This window comes from Esox lucius, chromosome 8 (genome assembly GCF_011004845.1).
Source record: "Esox lucius isolate fEsoLuc1 chromosome 8, fEsoLuc1.pri, whole genome shotgun sequence".
NCBI classification, from domain to species: Eukaryota; Metazoa; Chordata; class Actinopteri; order Esociformes; family Esocidae; genus Esox; species Esox lucius.
Genome location: NC_047576.1, coordinates 27,571,815 through 27,592,973, shown reverse-complemented (window position 1 = coordinate 27,592,973; position 21,159 = coordinate 27,571,815). Strand labels below are relative to the sequence as shown.

General features: G+C 47.1%; 1 protein-coding gene across 2 annotated transcripts in view; it reads left to right on the top strand.

The window, feature by feature from the left end:
• Positions 1 to 20,669, top strand: part of LOC105029012 — a 49,284-nt gene extending 28,615 nt beyond the window's left edge. For both annotated transcript variants that reach the window (XM_013134936.3, XM_020048758.2), the window contains exons 27-55: positions 1,453 to 1,713; positions 2,007 to 2,270; positions 2,391 to 2,651; positions 3,506 to 3,769; positions 3,963 to 4,223; positions 4,750 to 5,010; positions 5,155 to 5,421; positions 5,634 to 5,894; positions 6,024 to 6,281; positions 6,533 to 6,799; positions 7,223 to 7,483; positions 8,010 to 8,273; positions 8,727 to 8,984; positions 9,682 to 9,942; positions 10,091 to 10,351; positions 10,946 to 11,209; positions 11,403 to 11,663; positions 12,245 to 12,505; positions 12,683 to 12,943; positions 13,657 to 13,917; positions 14,034 to 14,294; positions 14,461 to 14,721; positions 14,913 to 15,173; positions 15,296 to 15,556; positions 17,624 to 17,890; positions 18,089 to 18,376; positions 18,879 to 19,115; positions 19,796 to 19,867; positions 20,025 to 20,669. In XM_013134936.3, the coding sequence (XP_012990390.2) occupies positions 1,453 to 1,713; positions 2,007 to 2,270; positions 2,391 to 2,651; positions 3,506 to 3,769; positions 3,963 to 4,223; positions 4,750 to 5,010; positions 5,155 to 5,421; positions 5,634 to 5,894; positions 6,024 to 6,281; positions 6,533 to 6,799; positions 7,223 to 7,483; positions 8,010 to 8,273; positions 8,727 to 8,984; positions 9,682 to 9,942; positions 10,091 to 10,351; positions 10,946 to 11,209; positions 11,403 to 11,663; positions 12,245 to 12,505; positions 12,683 to 12,943; positions 13,657 to 13,917; positions 14,034 to 14,294; positions 14,461 to 14,721; positions 14,913 to 15,173; positions 15,296 to 15,556; positions 17,624 to 17,890; positions 18,089 to 18,376; positions 18,879 to 19,115; positions 19,796 to 19,867; positions 20,025 to 20,299 (7,421 nt within the window). In that variant the 3' untranslated portion in view covers positions 20,300 to 20,669. The remainder of the gene's footprint in view (positions 1 to 1,452; positions 1,714 to 2,006; positions 2,271 to 2,390; positions 2,652 to 3,505; positions 3,770 to 3,962; positions 4,224 to 4,749; positions 5,011 to 5,154; positions 5,422 to 5,633; positions 5,895 to 6,023; positions 6,282 to 6,532; positions 6,800 to 7,222; positions 7,484 to 8,009; positions 8,274 to 8,726; positions 8,985 to 9,681; positions 9,943 to 10,090; positions 10,352 to 10,945; positions 11,210 to 11,402; positions 11,664 to 12,244; positions 12,506 to 12,682; positions 12,944 to 13,656; positions 13,918 to 14,033; positions 14,295 to 14,460; positions 14,722 to 14,912; positions 15,174 to 15,295; positions 15,557 to 17,623; positions 17,891 to 18,088; positions 18,377 to 18,878; positions 19,116 to 19,795; positions 19,868 to 20,024) is intronic.
• Positions 20,670 to 21,159: the final 490 nt, after the last annotated feature.

Genomic DNA, 21,159 nt, shown 5'->3' with positions numbered 1-21,159 from the left:
AACTCAGTCCTACCATCAAACTAACAGTCCTACTGTATCATCAAACTAACAATCATACCATCAAACTAACAGTTCTAACATCAAACTAACAGTCCTACTGTACCATCAAACTAACAGTCCTACATCAAACTAACAGTTCAACCATCAAACTAACAGTTCAACCATCAAACTAACAGTTCAACCAACAAACTGACAGTTATATATCAAACCAACAGTCCTACCATCAAACTCAGTCTTACCATCAAACTAACAGTTCAACCATCAAACTCAGTCCTACCATCAAACTAACAGTCATACTGCACCATCAAACTAGTAGTTCTACCCTCAAAATAACAGTCCTACTGTACCATCAAATTAACAATCCTACCATCAAACTAACAGTCCTACCATCATACTAACAGTCCTATCATCATACTAACAGTCCTACTGTACCATCAAACTAACAGTTCTACCATCAGACAAACAGTCCTACCATCAAACTCAGTCCTACCACCAAACACAGTTCTACCATCAAACTACCAGTCCTACTGTACCATCAAACTAACAATCGTACCATCAAACTAACAGTCCTACCATCAAACTAACAGTCCTACCATCAAACTAACAGTCCTACCCTCAAAATAACAGTTCTACCATCAAACTAACAATCCTACCATCAAACTAACAGTCCTACATCAAACTATCAGTTATACCCTCAAACTAACAGTCCTACATCAAACTAACAGTTCAACCATCAAACTAACAGTCCTACTGTACCATCAAACTAACAATCATACCATCAAACTAACAGTTCTAACATCAAACTAACAGTCCTACCATCAAACTAACAGTCCTACCATCAAACTAACAGTCCTATCATCAAACTAATAATTCTACCCTCAAAATAACAGTTCTACCATCAAACTAACAATCCTACCATCAAACTAACAGTCCTACATCAAACTATCAGTTATACCCTCAAACTAACAGTCCTACATCAAACTAACAGTCCTACATCAAACTAACAGTTCAACCATCAAACTAACAGTCCTACCATCAAACTAACAGTCCTACCATCAAACTAACAGTCCTACCATCAAACACAGTCCTACCATCAAACACAGTCCTACCATCAAACACAGTCCTACCAGTCAAACTAACAGTTCTACCGTCAAACTAACAGTCCTACCGTCAAACTCCGTCCTACCATCAAACTAACTGTCCTACCATCAAACTAACAATAATACAATTAAACTAACAGTTCTACCATCAAACTAATAATCCTACCATCAAACTAACAGTCCTACCATCAAACTAACAGTCCTACTTTACCATCAAACTAACAGTCCTACATCTAACTAACAGTCCTACCATCAATCCTGTTGATTAAAGTATCAAATCAATAGGCTTAACTTCACATAATGGTGGTCTCCTTCATAGATCCTGTTCTGACAGAACCACTCTCCTCCTCAGCTCCTTGCCCTCCCACTGCCCTCAGCGTTCAGACCTCCTGCAGCTCCAACAACATATCAGTCAACTGGACAGCATCCCACGGTTCTGTCTCCTACACGGCTGTTGCCCAGAGCATCGGGGGACATGAGTTGTCGTGTGACACCAGCTTTACTGCTTGTGACATCTTGGGATTGTTGTGTGGACAGGTGTACATGGTTTTTGTTGCCGGAGTGGATCAGAACTGTGTAGGAACCCAGAGCAACGTTCAGGTGGTCCATACTGGTAGGTGTTCCTATGAAGACTATATGGGACTGGATCTTTGAATGCTAATACCAGCACTTGGGACAAAAGAAGGTCCCTTCTTACTGTTCTTCTTCCAGTTAAGAATACATTATAACAAAGCTATACTATTGGAACAGATAGAGCTCTTTAAATTACAATTCAGATTAAACATTTATGCTTGAGAGTCCCCTAAACAATGGCTTTGACGAACCCATCCGAAAATAAATGAATCAATCTTTTGACAGTCCCTCTAGTGATCCTGCTCTCTCCGCCCCTCCTCTTTCACCCCACAGCTCCATGCGTTCCAGCCAATGTGCATAACCACCTGGACTGCCTATCAGGTGTCCTCACCGTCACCTGGCAACAGAGAGGCAACGCCCCCAACTTCTACAGCACCAGGGTGACAAGCGAGCACGGTGTTCTGACTGAATGTCAAACCAATCTGACCACCTGTGTGGTTCCCAGCATTCAGTGCGGTCTGACTTATAGCGTTGTGGTGGACGCTCAAAGCGATGCATGCAAAAGCTCCTTCAGTCCCACGCAGCATGTCACAGCAGGTGTGTCTGACCTCTCAGCTAAACAAATAAACGTTTGTTGGCAAATGGTGTTATGTTGTCGAGATATATGCACATATTTCTAATAACCCTTCAATTTGCCTCTCCATTTTCTTATCTCAGCTCCCTGTCCACCAGACACGGTAATTGCGGTGGTGGACTGTGCCACCAATATTGTTACGGTAAACTGGGACAACAGCGTTGCCGGGGTGCTCTACACGGTTACAGCTAAAGGCATCGGAGGTCAGCACTTCACCTGCAACACAGAGGATGTGGGCTGTGACTTACGCAACTTGTCCTGTGGCGTGGAGTACAACGTGACCGTCACCCCATCGAAGGACGACTGTGTTGGTGTCAGTACACCCTCTGTGCTGGTGAAGACTGGTAAAGACCAGTCCGTTTGTCTGTTTGTTACATGTATGAAACTGACACGCACAAACACACACAGGGTTAGTAGTAGCAGATTAGAAATAACAGGAATTATGTAATCCAAAATGAAGTGACTTTATTCAGCCTGGAGTAGTACGTTCTATCTGCCTAGGTTCTATCAGCGAGGTCCAGATACCAGAAAAGCAGAAATCAAAGCAGAATAAAAGATGTATGTCAATATTAACCTGGTGTAGGTATGAGTTGTAAAGTTCTTCTCTGTCCAGGCAGAGAGATATCTCATTGAGTGATTTACATTGTAAATAAAATGTGACTGTCTCCATCTCAGCCAGTCTCAGACAGAAATTATACAGCATCTTTGTGCTGTCAAACTGGTCCCTAATTAGCAGAAAAAGAAACAGCCTGTTATGCTGAAGCTTTGTTTAGGGCAGGTCTTTTTTAAATGTAAGTATTAGCGGCGAAACTGCTTTAAGTAATCCAAAGGATTATGTTACTGGTTATTTTTCATGTAACTAATCAATATTAGATTACATTTTCTCAGCCCCACCCTGCACATGCAACTCAAACTCATGCTTATTGGACTTTGTTTTAGGAAGACAATGTATTGCCTTTAAAATTTCTTCCTAACCCTAACCACACCCCAAAAACCTAACCTGTACCAAAAATCTCAACTTAATCCTTTCTCCTAACCACTAAATCCCGACATGACCCTAATCAAGCACAGAAATACCTTTTCCAAGTGAGGACTGGATAAATATCCTGACTGTAGGACACGTGTACACACACACACACACACACACACACACATGCAGACACACACTGCTCTCTCTAACGACAGCTCTCTCTCCAAGCACCCTGCTCACCCCACCTCGTTGAGGTGGAGATGGACTGCCTGTCAGATTCGGCCTGGGTAATCTGGGACAAGTCGGCGGGTGCAGAGTTTTACATTGCCACGGCAACAGGCGGCCAGGGGCACACGTCGCAGTGCAACGCCACGGACGCTAACATCTGCGCCGTGCCACATCTGCCGTGCGGGGAACGCTTCACCTTCACCCTCACCGCCTCAGACACACAGTGCTCCTCCCTCTCTGTCAACCACGTGGTGTCCGAGACAGGTCAGAGACTGAGGCGCTCGACGCTTGAGGGGTGTTAATATTTCACATCCCCATGAGCTTCATTGGTTCTCTAGTGCAGTTTCTGTTGCAGAGTGAAATATATATTTTGTTGATTTATTTTAGCGTTTGGTTGCTACCACCTGTTAAGCATGGACGTGTGCCTTCACTGACCCACTCCGTCTCCCCTACACAGCCCCTTGCCCTCCTCAGGACGTGCAGACCAAGGCTGGTTGTGAAAATAACACGGTGAGCGTGTCGTGGACCCCCAGTGTCGGGGCTCTGGCGTACAGGGCCATCCTGGAGCGCACGGACGGAGAGGTCACCTGCTGCACCACCCGTGGCACAGGATGTGACATCACACAGCTGCCCTGCGGAGAGATGTACGTTCTGACAGTCACTGCAGAGGGGCGCCACTGTAACAGCTCCCAGAGCTTAGGGGACATTGTCAGAACAGGTAAGCGACAATGCGACACAACACAGACAGACATTCTCCAAACCAAACAACTCATATTCTCCTGCTAGTCTGCTGTCAGAGCAATTTGATCATTATTTCAGAGTTACAGAAGTGCAGGAATTATAGTTTAAGGACTCTGGTCACAGACCACTTATTTATTGGCCTGTTTGTCTTCTGATCATGCAAAAACATTGAGGTGGTCCAAAAGGTCATGTACACTTTATCTTCACCCGGCACAGCCAGAAGAGGACTGACCAACCCACAGAGTCTGGTTCCTCTCTAGGTTTCTTCCTAATTTTGGATCCTACTAGGGAGTTTTTCTTGGCCACTGTGCATTAACTCTCATTGCTTGTTGGGGTTTTCAGCTGGGCATCACAGTGACAACTGCTGTCATAAAAAGGGCTTTATAAATACATTTGATTAATTGACAGGCCCAGATCCCGTCAAAAACATCCGCACCACTCTGCCTAACAGTGACTTGACGGTGTCGCTGAGTCAGTGTGACTTACGGTGCCATCTTCCCCAGTCCCCTGCACTCCTCAGAGCCTGCAGGCCAGCGTGAACTGTGTCAGCAACGTGGCGACTATGACCTGGAACAACAGCGCCGGGGGTCAGTTGTACTCCGTAACGGCCACTGGCACGGATGGGCACGTCGCGCGATGCACGTCATACGAGAGCCGCTGCAACCTCGCCGGCCTGCACTGCGGACAGCACTACACCGCTACGGTGGTGGCGGAAGACATCAACTGCTCCAGTCCGGTGAGCGGCGCCGCGGAGCTGAAGACAGGTGAGCATACAACCCGCGTACAGGGGCATGCGCATCAGTTAACTTGCACGGTGTGTAACAGCCTTAAGAACGGCCAACTTTGAAATGAATACGGAACTATGAAGTCAAGCGAACTGTTTCCGTGTCCACCCGTCTGCCCTCCAGTACCCTGCGTTCCCGCCGGCGTGTCCACCGTGACGGACTGTGACGCCAACGCCGTGTCCGTGTTGTGGTCCGAAAGCTTAGGGGCTGATTCTTACACCGCCACCCTGCGGGACAGCAATGGACGGACCACCAGCTGCCAGGCCCTGAGCGGACCGGCTTCCTGTAACGTCACCGGACTCGGTTGTGGTCAGCTCTACCACGTAACGGTGGCCGCGTCCGACGGATACTGCAGCAGCCCGTCTACTAACGTTACTGACACCTACACGGGTAAGAAGGCAACTCCACCCATACTTAGGTCAGTCTGTCAACTTTTCCTGAACATCGCCAACAGGGTTACTCCAGGCTCCATTGTAAGGACCTTGCGTTCGCCATTTATATAATGACATACAGGCAAAGAATTCAAAATTGGTTTCATACCGTCCTGACTTTTAGATTTATAATTTTTTCGGGATTAATTCCGTTCTGTCTCCTCCCGCCAGCTCCATGTGCGCCTCATAACATCATGGCAGAGATGGACTGCGAGGTCCATGTGGGCCTGGTGCTGTGGTCCATGAGTCCCGGGGCTGTGTCCTACGTGGTCACCGCCGCAACCCAGTCCGGGCGCGCCGTCACCTGTCGGACGGACAACACCTTCTGCGAACTGGGAGACCTGGCTTGCGGAGAGAGCTACTCCGTGTCCGTACTCGCCCAGGGAGAGAGCTGCAGCAGTCAGGCTACCATGCCCGGGCAGCTGGTCACCGGTGAGACCATAACGTTGGGCGTCACCCGGACTTAAAATACATCCCAGCGCAATGACCTATACGTTAAACCGTGTGTATAGCGCCTACCCTTGCCACTCTAACTCCATCGCCATTCTCCATTCTCCTCAGGTCCATGTGTTCCCGCCCACCTGAGCACAGAGTACAGCATCACTATAGGCCAGGTGACATGGGAGGCCAGTCAAGGGGCTAACCTGTACACCGCCGAAGCGGTGACGGACGAAGGACAAACGATTACGTGCAATACCACCGACACTTTCTGCCCCCTTTATAACATGGCCTGTAGCCAGGAGTATAACGTCACCGTCACGGCACACAACAACGTCTGCCAACACCTGGCTACATCGGAGTCCGTCAGTCTGAAAACAGGCAAGTCCCCAGGCAGCTAAACGTGGACAAATACCACACGACGATGTGTCACTGCGCTCCCGTAGTATCCCGCGTGTAGCAATCGAATCTCCTTCTAGAATATTCTGTTCTGGGGTCACGGATTGCACCCGCCTAGTGTAACAGGGCACATGCTGATACCGTTGCCAGGTCTCAACCTGAAGCGGTAAAGCTGACAAACCATCTGTCTTAAACACTGTCCAACCTGCGTTGTGTCTGCGCTTGTTTCACAGAGCCCTGCCCTCCCAACAACGTCAGGACCAGTCTTGACTGTGAGACCGGAAGGGGCACCGTTTCCTGGGAAATGAGCAAAGGGGCACTGGGATACATGGTGTCTTTGGAGGGACGGGATGGAGACTCTCTCTCCTGCCACACCGTGGCGCCGCAGACTTCCTGTAGCATGGTTGGGCTTAATTGTGGCACGGTTTACTATGCTAGCGTCAAAGTAATGGGAGAGACACTTAACAGCACAGACTCAACCACTGTCCTGCTGGCATCAGGTTAGTGACATGGGGTTCTCAATTAAACATTTTTGAGTGGTTAGTGAAGTAGCAAATGTAGGTACAGGATCCCTTCTGTTCATATATAAGCTGATACTGATCTAAAAGGCTAAGCTGAAGCTAGATCAATATCCCAATTCTGGCATTTCCCAGAGGTGAGGTTTTCCAGAATGTTCCCCACTGTTACATCATCCCCAGGGAATCTTATGACATTACCAGCAATAAGATTTGTGTATCCTAAAAGGCAAATCCTGTTCAAGTTATATGTTACTTTCTATGTTAATGTTGGTGTATTACCCCAAAAATTAAAAACAACTATTTTAACGTTAATGTTTAATAGGAAATAGGAAAACTTTATTGTATTTTTCACCCTCCCTCCCTCTTCTTCTCTCCTTCGCTCTGTCCTTCCCTCCCCGTCTCCAGCTCCCTGTGTTTCTACTAACGTTCAGGCAGTAGTGGACTGTGTGAATGCCTCTGCCATGGTGACCTGGGACTGGAGTGATGGAGCCCAGTCCTACATTCTCACTGCCATAGGCAGCGATGGCCACCAGGTCACCTGCCATACAGAGGACAACTTTTGCATTGTGACCGAGCTGTCCTGTGGTCAGGTCTACAACCTTACCCTGACCACCGTCGACCAGAACTGCCAGATGGAGACCCCCACCGGGGTCAGCTTCAGCACACGTGAGTAGAATAGTAGTCTTGTCACCAACATGTCAGGTAGTAGAATAGTAGTCTTGTCACCAACATGTCAAGTAGTAGAATAGTAGTCTTGTCACCAACATGTCAGGTAGTAGAATAGTAGTTTTGTCACCAGCCTGACAGATCGTAGAATAGTAGTCTTGCCACCAGCCTGACAGATCGTAGAATAGTAGTCTTGTCACCAACATGTCAGGTAGTAGAATAGTAGTTTTGTCACCAACATGTCAAGTAGTAGAATAGTAGTTTTGTCACCAACCTGACAGATCGTAGAATAGTAGTCTTGTCACCAGCCTGACAGGTAGTAGAATAGTAGTCTTGTCACCAGCCTGACAGGTAGTAGAATAGTAGTCTTGGACACCCTCTTTAATTCTTTGCCCTTCCTATTTAACCCAACAACAAACTGGAAAGTGTTTACCCCAACACAGAAGGATAAAGATATACTCAGGGAAATGACGTAGAGGCAGAATGTCTAAAGTATGGTGGGTAAACACTCCACTCTGACGCATAGGACCCTGTGCCCCGCTGCACGTGGGAGTTGACCTGCTGTGTGGGACCCACGCCGCCACCTTATCCTGGGTGCAGAGTGAAGGGGTGACGTTCTACATGGCTAGCGCCAACGCCAGACCTGGAGGACCTACTAGGTACTGCAACTCCACCGGGACTAGCTGCCAGTTCCCTGCTCTGGACTGTGGGGAGACATACAGCTTCACTGTAATGGCCCACAGCAGCCTGTGTCAGAGCCCACTCAGCAGCACTGTCCAGATCCAGACAGGTAACACATACTCCTGGCCCCCTGCGCTCCTTCTATCTACTTGTCAATCCCCTTCTCTCTGATACAGATGGAGTATGTAAGATTCTACTTACATACTCCGCTTTTTGCACAATAGCAATCTTTCCTCAACTGACTTACAACCATGGGCCACAAAACGTCATGGCAGTTCAAATCGATTTATTTTAGTTTGATGGGCCAGCTAGAGGGTTGACCAGGCTAAAATTTTCCATTGTCTGGTCTCAGACAATACTGTAAATCAATGGTATTTGCTAAGCATTGTATTTGCTTAACCATGCTAAGCATCGTTCTTTATATCATCACCAACCTACTGTACATAACCAGTCCACTAATCCCTTCTAAAACCCGGCAATACCCTCTTTTGCCTTTTAGTACAGTGAAATGAATTGTGACCATTTATCTCCCACCAACCAAGCCATCACTTTACTTCCGTAGAACCTTGCCAGCCCAACCAGGTGACAGCTACAGGGTCATGTGACAGTGAGACAGTGGTGGTGGCGTGGACCCATGCTCAGGGGTCAGAGAAATACGTGGTGACAGCCATGGGAAACCTGGGGTACATAACTGAGTTCCAGACCAATGACACAAGCCTGGCAGTGGACCTGCCCTGTGGACAGACCTACAGTCTCAGTGTGAAAGGCCAGGATGAGCTCTGTGATAGTTCAAGCACTAATTCTGCAGAGTTCAGGACTGGTAAGTAGACTGTGGACAAAGAAACCAATTTCTTCACAGACTTTCATTCTCAGTTTTGTGTTGAATTATACAGGTTAAATATTGTGTTCTTTAATGGAATGCACTGTATACAATTCAAGGGAAGCATTTAGTTATCTGTGTGTCCAACTAATAGAAGACGATTCATGGCGTTAAACACATTAAACACATTATCCTCTAACTGAGACTGTGACAGTATAATGACTTGTGTTAACATGGATAGTGACTTGTGTTAACATGAATAATGACTTGTGTTTAAATAGATAATGACTTGTGTTAACAAGGTAGATGACATGTAATAACATTGCCAATGACTTGTTATAACATGGCTAATCACTTGTGTTAACATGGATAGTGACGTGTGCTAACAAGGATAATGATGTGTGTCAACGCGGATAATGACGGGTATTAACATGATTAATGACTTGTGTGAACATATATAATGACTTGTTTCAACACGGATAATGATGTGTGTCAATGCGGATAATGACGGGTATTAACATGATTAATGACTTGTATGAACATGTATAATGATGTGTGTCAACACGGATAATGATGTGTGTCAACACGGATAATGATGTGTGTCAACGCGGATAATGACGGTATTAACATGATTAATGACTTGTGTGAACATGTATAATGACTTGTTTCAACACGGATAATGGCGTGCCTCCTACAGCGCCCTGTATGCCGTGGAATGTGGAGAGCTACACCAACTGTGAGAACAGCCTGGGCTCAGTGAGTTGGGCCGAGAGCGACGGGGCGGAGTACTACACCGCCGTTGCCATTGGAAGCCGTGGCGACACCCACATGCGCGTCACCAACACCACTAACTGCACTTGGGAGGACCTACACTGTGGGGACCTGTACACCATCCACATCATATCCAATGACTACAGGTGTAGCAGCTCCCCTTACAACAGCACCACCGTACGCACAGGTCAGCGCTACACCCCTGCTGGTCCTACACACACTCACGTCTCACCGTCAGGACTTTGTCCCAGTTACCTCTTCTCTGATCTCATCTCCCTGGTTCCTAAACGCTCCTCCTGTGGTGGTTCAACTGACTTGGTTGTCATCTGCTACAGCTCCCTGCGTGCCCCAGAACCTGGTGCCCTCTCTGGACTGTGGCATGAGGGTTGGTTCCCTGACCTGGAACATGAGCCATGCAGCAGACTTCTACATTGTGACTGCGGAGTCCAATGCCGGCCATAAGGTGGAAGTGAGCACCAATGACACCAAAACGTACTTCTCTGAATTCCAGTGTGGTCAGGAGTATTTCCTGTCCGTCCAGGCAGTGGATTCAATGTGTACGAGTGCACCCAGCCAACCTGCAACAATCTGGACAGGTACATACCATAACATGGAGAGGTCAATAGCATAACATGGACAGGTACATACCATAACATGGAGAGGTCAATAGCATAACATGGACAGGTACATACCATAACATGGACAGGTCAATAGCATAACATGGACAGGTCAATAGCATAACATGGACAGGTCAATAGCATAACATGGACAGGTACATAGCATAACATGGAGAGGTCAATAGCATAACATGGACAGTTCCATAGAATAACATGGAGAGGTCCATAGCATAACATGGAGAGGTCAATAGCATAACATGGACAGGTCAATAGCATAACATGGATAGGTCCATAGCATAACATGGACAAGTCCATAGCAATACATGGAATGGTACATATTATAACAGCCCAGAAACACAGATGTGATAAAAGGTTTGTTTTTGACACAGTGGCATTTTAGAACAAATTTAAAGTATTAATTTGCATTGAATGTATTGTGAATTAACTCATTTAAGTATACCATTGTTCCCATAAGAAAACATATCCACTCTTACCAAGTACACCTGTCCATCTATCAACACTTCAACAGACATTTAAAGTGATCAGGATCCATTGCTCCTCTTGTCTTTTCAGAGCCCTGCGCTCCCGCCTCCGTCTCCAGCGCCATGGACTGTTTGTCCAATATTGCCGTTGTCAAATGGTTGGCGGCCAAGGGCGGAGCCCAGTACTACACCGCCACGGCGGAGCACGAGAGCGGCCTGTTGGAGACCTGCCTCTCATCCACATTCAACTGCAGCACGCCCACCTTGCTCTGTGGCCAGAACTATAGCATTACCGTCACCGCATCCAACGAGCAGTGTCACTCCGACCCCAGTGTTGTCCACGTCCTGACCACAGGTGCGACTGACCCAGACAGATTCATCCAAGAAAAATACCCTTGTACCACTAGCTAATCTGAGATAAAAATAAACACATCAGAAATACAAATATCCCATAGGGAACAGTCATTCTCTATCCTTCTGAGCCTTTATTTTGAGTTTTTCCAAAATAAAGGCTCACAGCATGAGCCCATCTGTGTCCATCTCCACAGTTCCCTGCGTCCCCACTGGTGTTGTGGCCGTGATGAACTGTTCTGACAACACAGCTGCAGTTACGTGGAGCCCCAGCTTGGGGGCGCTGTCCTACAGAGCCATCGCTCAGAGCCCCAACGGCGTCCTGTCCTCCTGCGAGAGCCACGACCCGTGGTGCGTCCTGTCTAATCTGACCTGCGGAGTGTCCTATGATGTGCAAGTGGTGGCCGTAGACAAGAGCTGCTCCAGCCATCCCAGCCGCAAAGCAGAGTTCCAGACAGGTGAGACAATGTACACCCAACATTGTCGAACTGTACTCAGCTATTGTGTAGTACAGTGGGTAGATTAGGGATTCGCAACGTCAAGAGTTCTGGGTTCAACTCCCATGGGGGAGGAAGGGGCACAATATATAAAAGTATGACATGCACCAATACTGTAAGTCACTCTGGATGACACCATCTGTTCAATGACAAATGGAAATGTCTCTGCGAAAATAGACGTAACTCCAACAATGAAATGTACGCCGTTGTGCCTTAATAGGGTGACGCCGGACCACGTCAGTGAGCCTTGGCGTATTATTTACGTTGCCTCAGTCATCGCACCAGAATCTGTCATTGTGTTGAATTTTGTTGAGATATGTTGAATACAGACGACCGTAGCATATTATGAAACGAGCAGGTTTAGCGTTGTTTATCCCTGGAGCTTCAGCCAATGCCTCGACAGTCAGCCCTCTTCTATCTAGCCAGGTATAGTCAAAGCAACGTTCAGTGTAACTGCCCGGACGTCCTATGATTCTAACACGGATAGTCGCGTACCATTCTCCCTGCGTCGTTACCCCACTCAGACTAACCCCTCTTCGCAGTCCCTTGTACCCCTGCGATCGCTGGGTTCCTGCTGGACTGCCACAAAGACTCAGGCCTGCTTCAGTGGGCCTCTGCTGCGGGAGCCCAGTCCTACAACGCCACGGCCCGTTCTGGGGATGGACAGGCAGTCACCTGCCTCACCAATCACACCGACTGTAATCTGACGCCGCTGGCGTGTGGTCAGACCTACGCCGTCACCGTGAGGGCATCCAATGGACGATGCGACAGCTTCCAGAGCGCCATCAGGGTGGTGGGGTCAGGTGAGTTGGGGGTCATGTTTCAAGAACACTATAAATGTACCAGAGAAGCATCAAGCCAGAGATTCACCTAACGATGTGTCCTGTAATAACTGACCGCCAAGTCAAACGTTTCAACACCCAACCACACCGTTAAGGTTAGCGTACAGAAACAAACGGTGTCCCTCCCCTCTGTCCCAGTCCCCTGTTCTCCCCAGGGCGTCGAGTATCAGCTCAACTGTTCAGGGGACTCAGCTCTTGTGGCGTGGCAGGCCAGCCTCGGAGCGGACTCCTACAGCGTCCAGGCTATGAACTTAGAGGGAAACGTGACTGGCTGTCAGACCAACAGAAACAGCTGTTCGGTATCGGGCCTCATCTGCGGTACCACCTACAACCTCAGTGTCGTGGCCATTAGCAACGGCTGCAACACTTCTCAGAGCGCCACCGTACAGTTGAAGACAGGTGAGCCCCACTGTATGCGTGCACTTTATAAATCTACCGGGTGTAAATACCACTATGTGCCACACGCACGGTATGAATCTAATATTTTTTGTTTTTAATTGTTTTGCCTACCTTGAATCTATTAAGATGAATTAAAATCAATGTAAATGCAAAAAAATAAATGACCTATCACCCAGCTTTGGAGTTGTTAGAAGGTAAATGTCCCTGCTTCTGAAAGGAGATGGCTGGCGCCCTAAGAATCCTTCAGCAATTGCACTAAGGTATTAATAGGCTAACATCCAAATAGCACAGGTAATTAAAAAGGCTATTCATTAGTTTGTCTGCCTGTGTGGGTGGAACAACTACTAACATAGCAATTGATAGCAATTCAGTTGATTAGAACTGTAAATTTCCCCTACCTCGCCCAAGGGGCTAGGGGATCATTGTAAATGACCCTTTCAAGACAGCCGGCCACATTCCTGAAGAACAATTAACAGACACACTGATGGTCAAGGCAGATAACAAATGGTCAGAGGACCCAATGATCCCCTGATATCATTCTGACATGTGTGTCACAAACAAAGACCAGATCTCCTCTAGCATTCCTCTGTACATTTTTGTAGTATCCAAAAATACATCAGTTCAAGAAATGTCTTGCAGTATCTTTTAACCAACAGACAGCAGAGTACAAAATATGAGACCCACTTCTAATGTTTCCTCCTCCCCCTCTTCAGTCCCCTGCGTTCCAAACAATGTGCAGGCCTCCCTTCAGTGCCCCTCTAACAGCGCGGCTGTGGTGTGGGAGGAGTCCGGCGGTGCTCTGTGGTACCAGGCCGTTGGCACGACGGACGGGGGGCACCAGGTGATGTGTGACAGCGGTCAGACCCGGTGTGACCTGAGCGGCCTGCTCTGTGGACAGACCTACAACGTCACGGTGGCCTCCGCGGGCTACACCTGCGTTAGCGCGGGCAGCGACGTGGTGCGCGTCAAGACAGGTAACCTCTGACCTCCCTGTTCGAACACTGGTCTGCTGACAGCTCTGCTTGGACGCAGAAAGGACCGCGTTTCTGCACGTCCGTGATGAGCGCTAACCTGCCCCTCTCCCGTTCAGCTCCGTGCCCGCCCCTGGACGTTGCGGTGGACGTGCGTTGCGCCAACGGGTCGGCGGCGGTCACGTGGTCCGCCGACCCTGACGTGGATTCCTTCCATGTGAAGGCTGTGACCAGTGGCGCCGCCAACCTCTCATGCGTCTCCGTGGCCACTGGGTGTTCCGTCAGTAACCTCCTGTGCGGGCACAGCTACACCTTCACTGTAACCTCCCTCAGGGGTGGATGTGAGAGCAGCAGCAGCGCTGCCGTAACGGTGTCTCCAGGTAAGGCGCCGTCCACACTGCATTCTTAGGGGTGCAAAAACACTCGGGGGAACCCGGATTTTCCCACGTGCACTTGTTCTGTAGAACCAAATGGGGCACTTTCCCCCCGTTTTCTCCATGTAAGTAGAAGATTTGTATAAAATCCTTTATTTCTCTCCTTCTTCAGCGCCGTGCGCCCCGCAGAATGCTCAAGGTAGCCTGGACTGTGTTTCAAACTCAGCCTGGGTGTCCTGGGATGCTTCCGGTGGGGCTACGGGCTACACAGTCATTGCTGACAGTGGAAGAGGGACCAACTCCACTTGTAATTCCCCCGATACTGCCTGTAATGTGCCGAGCCTGGCCTGTGGTACCAACTACACCATCCACGTGACTGCTACCAACACATTCTGCCAGAGCGCACCCAGTAAAACCTTCAACATCGAGACAAGTGCGTCGCAACTAATCGTTCTTCATAACTGGTTTGCTTACACTCCCGTGAAAATACTATTTCCTTTCAGCAAAAGTGACAACAGGATAGTTTTTTTTGAAACACCTTGAAATCGTTTTCACCATCTCCCGAGCTCGTTGCTTCTCCGGCTGTGTAACGTGATCTTACAATGGAAGCGTCCTTCCCCTCAGGTCCTTGTGGCCTGACGAACGTCACCATGGTGACCACGTGTCACAGCAGCAGTATTCTGGTAAGCTGGGGGAAAACGCAGAGCTCTCAGCTCTACGTGGCGACGGCGGAGGGGCAGGACCAGTCCATCCTCACGTGTAACAGCACGTCCTTCATCTGCGAGCTGACGGGTGCGCGCTGCGGCATGCATTACATTGTCATCGTCTCCGCCTCCTCCGACAAGTGCAGCAGCTTAAGGAGCCCGCCGCAAAAGATCAGCACGGGTGAGTAAGAGTGCCCCACGGCCGTTCGTAGTCGGCACGAAAACCGCACCCCTGTCAATGTTACGCCGTCAAGGCGGCGGCCTTCAGCTGTTGCTTTGACCTTTGTCCCGTGACCCCCGCAGCGCCCTGTGTCCCGAAGGACGTGAAGGTCGTAGCGTCGTGCGAGGCAGAAGGCGTCGTGGTGTCTTGGGATCACTCCGCGGTGGCCCAGTCATACCTTCTCACCGCCACGGGCCGAGACGGTGACATCCGTACCTGCAACAGCTCGGTGAACAACTGCACCCTGGCCCAGCTGCACTGCGGTCAGCCTTACACAGTCAGTGTGACTGCCGGAGCCGAGGGCTGTACCAGCCAGGCCAGCACCAATGTCACCTTCACCACAGGTATACTGATGTTATGACACGGCAGGTTTCGGGATCCACTGCAGTTTTTTCATTCTCCAATACAACCACATACAGGTGCTGGTCATATAATTAGAATATCATCAAAAAGTTCATTTATTTCAGTAATTCCATTCAAAAAGTGAAACTTGTATAATGTTTACATTCATTCCACACAGACTGATATATTTCAAGTGTTTATGTCTTTTAATTGTGATGATTATAACTGACAACTAATGAAAACCCCAAATTCAGTATCTCAGACAATTGGAATATTGTGAAAAGGTTCAATATTGAAGACACCTGGTGCCACACTCTAATCAGCTAATTAACTCAAAACACCTGCAAAGGCCTTTAAATGGTCTCTCAGCCTAGTCCTGTAGGCTACACAATCATGGGGAAGACTGCTGACTTGACAGCTGTCCAAAAGACGACCTTTGACACCTTGCACAAGGAGGGCAAGACACAAAAGGTCATTGCTAAAGAGGCTGGCTGTTCACAGAGCTCTGTGTCCAAGCACATTAATAGAGAGGCAAAGAGAAGGAAAAGATGTGGTAGAAAAAAGTGTACAAGCAATAGGGATAACCGCACCCTGGAGAGGATTGTGAAACAAAACCCATTCAAAAATGTGGGGGAGATTCACAAAGAGTGGACTGCAGCTGGAGTCAGTGCTTCAAGAACCACCACGCACAGACGTATGCAAGACATGGGTTTCAGCTGTCGCATTCCTTGTGTCAAGCCACTCTTGAACAAGACACAGCGTCAGAAGCGTCTCGACTGGCCTAAAGATAAAAAGGACTGCTGCTGAGTTATGTTCTCTTATTAAAGTAAATTTAGCATTTCCTTTGGAAATCAAGGTCCCAGAGTCTGGAGGAAGAGAGGAGAGGCACAGAATCCACGTTGCTTGAAGTCCAGTGTAAAGTTTCCACAGGCAGTGATGGTTTGGGGTGCCATGTCATCTGCTGGTGTTGGTCCACTGTGTTTTCTGAGGTCCAAGGTCAACGCAGCCGTCTACCAGGAAGTTTTAGAGCACTTCATGTTTCCTGCTGCTGACCAACTTTATGGAGATGCAGATTTCCTTTTCCAACTGGACTTGACACCTGCACACAGTGCCACAGCTACCAGTACCTGGTTTAAGGACCATGGTATCCCTGTTCTTAATTGGCCAGCAAACTCACCTGACCTTAACCCTATAGAAAATCTATGGGGTATTATGAAGAGGAAGATGCAATACGCCAGACTCAACAATGCAGAAGAGCTGAAGGCCACTATCAGAGCAACCTGGGCTCTCATAACACCTGAGCAGTGCCACAGACTGATCGACCCCATGCCACGCCGCATTGCTGCAGTAATTCAGGCAAAAGGAGCCCCAACTAAGTATTGAGTGCTGTACATGCTCATACTTTTCATGTTCATACTTTTCTGTTGGCCCAAAAAAATTATCTTAAGTAATATTCTAATTTTCTGAGATACTGAATTTGGGATTTTCATTAGTTGTCAGTTATAATCATCAAAATTAAAAGAAATAAACATTTGAAATATATCAGTCTGTGTGTAATGAATTAATATAATATACAAGTTTCACTTTTTGAATGGAATTACTGAAATAAATCAACTTCTTGATGATATTCTAATTATATGACCAGCACTTGTATATATACAGCGCCGGAAGAAATTAAGAGCCCACTGCACCTTTTTCGTACCTTCCCCAAAAAGTCGAAATGGAAGGTTTTGGGTGAGGAACAGAAGGGTTAAAATTAAGAGACCACTGCAAACTGAACACTTCTATTCCTCACTCAAAACTTTCCTTTTCTATTTTTTTGGAAAGGAAAGAATAAGTGCAGTGGTCTCTTAATTTTTTCCGGAGCTGTATAAATACACCCTATATTATTACATGGAGAACACATTAGATTTTCCCAACTGTTCCCGGTCTGTGCAGATCTGTAGCCAGAGACAAATCATTCAAAATCCATGATCCTCATGCATTTTCTGACTGAAACTGTAGTCTGTACACCACACCACACTCTCCTGATCCTGTTCACTATAATAAAGCACCATGTCTCTCCCCAGTTCCCTGTGAACCCACGGGGCTGTCCGTTGAGGTCCAGTGTGAGACCAACACGGCCGTGCTGTCCTGGGCTCCCAGCCAGGGCTCTGTACGGTACTACGGCTTCGCCAAGTCTGGGCAGGGATACGCGCTGCACTGTGACAGCCTGGACACCTCCTGCTCCATCGGTGGTCTGGCCTGCGGAGTCACGTACAATTTCTCTGTTTTAGCCTCTGATGGAGTCTGCAACTCCAGCTCATTGTTGCAGAAACACATACTTAAGGGAGCAGGTAAATGATCTAGTTCTTTAAAAGGAGAAAGGTGGTTGACGGGCAGAGATAATGAATGAGTGACAGGAAGACAGGAAACACTGCTTATAGGACAATGCAATACATTTGTAATCAGATGCTGGCCTTGTACAGTGGACAATGTCTAGATAGAAAGGGGTTAATACAGGAACCTGTGCTTGTCTCGCCCTCCTCCCCTAGCCCCCTGCGCTCCTGCCAACGTGCATAACCGTATGCAACTGATCAACAAGACCCACTATGCCCGTACCTCCTGGACAGCAGTGCCATGCCCTGACGTCGAGTATCTGGTTGAGATAACCGGCTGTATCCTGGCCGACCCGCTGGCCATGTTTCAGATCTCATCCTATTGGACTGAGTACACCTACTTTGAGTTGGCCTTGCCCTGTGGTTCCTCCTTCAATCTGACGGTCCGCGCCAGAAACTTTGCCGGGACGAGTGAGCCTTTCACACCGGTTACAGGAATAACCGGTATGTCAAGACAAATGCCAAAGGGGATATGCTTTACTCTGCTTTACATCAGGACAATAACCTATAACACAAGGCTACATCTTCACTAGAGCTGCTGCTCAAGAATACTGGGAATGTTTGACTTTAATGTAGAAGAATGTTAGAAGAATGTTTTAAATCCAAACTCAGAGATGCAATTGCTGCCAAATGTGCTATATTTCTAATGTTTCATATTTAATTGAAATGAAATAAAAAACTCTACATATTACAAAATATCTACAATCTACTGTAAACGTTATTTCTGCCATAAGGTAGGCATCAGTCAATCAAATGTATTTCATAAAGCTTTTCACATCAGCAGTGGTCACAAAGTGCTTTTAGAAACAGCCAAACTAAAACCCCAAAGAGCAAAAACAGTGTGGGTGCACAGTGGCTAGGGATGATCACGACCATAACCCTAAATAGGGCCGAGGGAAATGTTATTCTAGAGCTTTCCGGACTAAACCAAGCCTTTCCATTCCAGCTCCCTGTGCTCCTCTGAGCGTGACCTACACAGGAAACAACGCATCTGCCGCCATCTCCTGGGAGGCTTCGATGTTTGCCACAAAGTACACTGTCTACGACGTGATTGGTCATTACCGCACTGAGGTGTGCTCTACACCAGAACTCTCCTGTCAGCTGCTCAACATCCAGCCGGGCACAATTGAGGTTACCGCTAGCAACGCTGCGGGAGAGAGTGTCCCCAACACTTACATCATTGGTGAGACATAGCTAGAGTTAGCACAAGACGTATTGGCACCCTTCAGAAAAGTCAGCAAAACTGAATGCAATGGTTGGTCCCACAACCATTTCTGTGTTGATTTATATGTATTTTTGGGGTCGTAGCCATGTTGAAAGGTCCATCCACGGCTCAGTAACCTGAGCCTTAAGTCCCAGGATCCTAGCACAGGCAACCAGGTTTTGGGCTAAAATATCCTGGAGCTTGGTGGGATTCATTACGCCATTAACAAGAGCACCTGGATCACTAGTTGCAGAACAGCATCAGGAAGTGTCCTTCCTTGTATGCAATGGGATTTTACATGCATGCAACCTCACTTGGGGGAAACAGGAACAAGTGAAAGGTGTGAATACAGGTCCTGGAGACAGACCAACTAAAAAACATAGAATTTCGTAACAGACACCATTCTTTTAAATAAAGTATTTCGGGGTTACACTCGGGGTACACTTGCTTTTGCTTAGTTTCATGAAGGGAGCCAACAATTCTTGACTATAGATGAGGCCAAGGTTGCCCTTAATATGAGCAAATGCTCAAGTATTTAAATGAGCACTTGATAGTTTACGAAGTGATTTCAAGTGAATCCAACCACTCAATATCTACTGCAAAAGGTATGCTTGCATTCAGGCTTTCAGTAACACTTTGTCTGTGATCCTCTTTCTCAGGGCCATCAAACCGACACAGAAGAGATCTGGGGCTGGCAGAGGCTGCAATGTTTGCTGACTTACACATGAGAGGTGAGCATGTTCTCTAACATCTACCAAACCGCTACTTATTGCACCATGTTGTATATTTCTCACACTCTCAAGTGTTTACTCAAAAAAAAATCCAAAAGGTAAAAGAAATAGTGAAATCAGTGGTTCTTCACAATAGCATTACTTCTCCTCCTGACAGAAGAGCTGTCCAAACCTGAGGTGCTTGTTGCCACAGCAACAGGAGTTTCCCTGCATGTAGAGTGGGCACCAGTAAGGGACGCTAACCTCTACACCGTCATCCTCGTCCAGGATGACTCACCCTCCAGACGCCAGGTGTCGACCATTTCTGGCGAGCTGATCGATTGGAACAATCTCAAGCCATCCACAAGATACTGCATCTTTGTTTCAGCCAAGAATGAACGCACACAGAGCATCTACACCAATGTGTGTGTCACTACTGGTGTCTCTATGTGAATGACCTCACTTCCACCGCAACCACATGAACATCATGGTTAGCAGGGAATCCACCTAACGACACAGGAAGCAGTCATGTGATTCTCTTTACCCTATCTCCAGAATCACCATCAAGGAAGAAGCCCTTGAAAAGATTGAGGGACGATCCAACTAGGCGATCCTACTAAAGCTACATTGTTTCTCGATTAACTTAATAGACAAATATATTGTCTATTTAAAACGTCAAAATTGTCTGCCAATATCTATTGATTAAATGCTAATTCATCTGATTAACTTTTTAGAACTCCATTTTCATATGTTTGTTTTGGTTTTGTGGTTGTTACGAAAGCTGTGTGTCTTCATCATGTTTAGTTCTTTGAAAAAAAGATTTCCTGAAATATTTTATGTATTGTAAAATGTATATTTTCTAAGCAGCCACAAATTACAAGCTGATAACCATCAGATTACTCTGCTATTTCTAATCAAATAATATATATATATATATAATATATATATATAAGGATAGATCCAGAGAGCAAATAAATTATTTCATGCAAGATAGTTATTTATCAAGCAATATTTTACATGCAAGGTTTTGAATCTGATGCATGTCTTCTCTTACTTTGTGAACACTATAGCTAGAACAGCCCTTTTTATCAAGCACAGAAATTAAGGAATAAAAGTTTGTGAAACATTAAAATAGTGATTGATTTATTTGAACAATATTCTCAGCCCTCATATCGTTCCTATGACACAACATGGACATCCCCTATAGTTCGGAACAAATTCTTTCTGTTGCAGTTTTCTGTATAACATCGCTGACCTGAGCATATTTCCAATGCAACCGTCTGTCGGGCTGTCAGAGATGTGACTCTTGACAC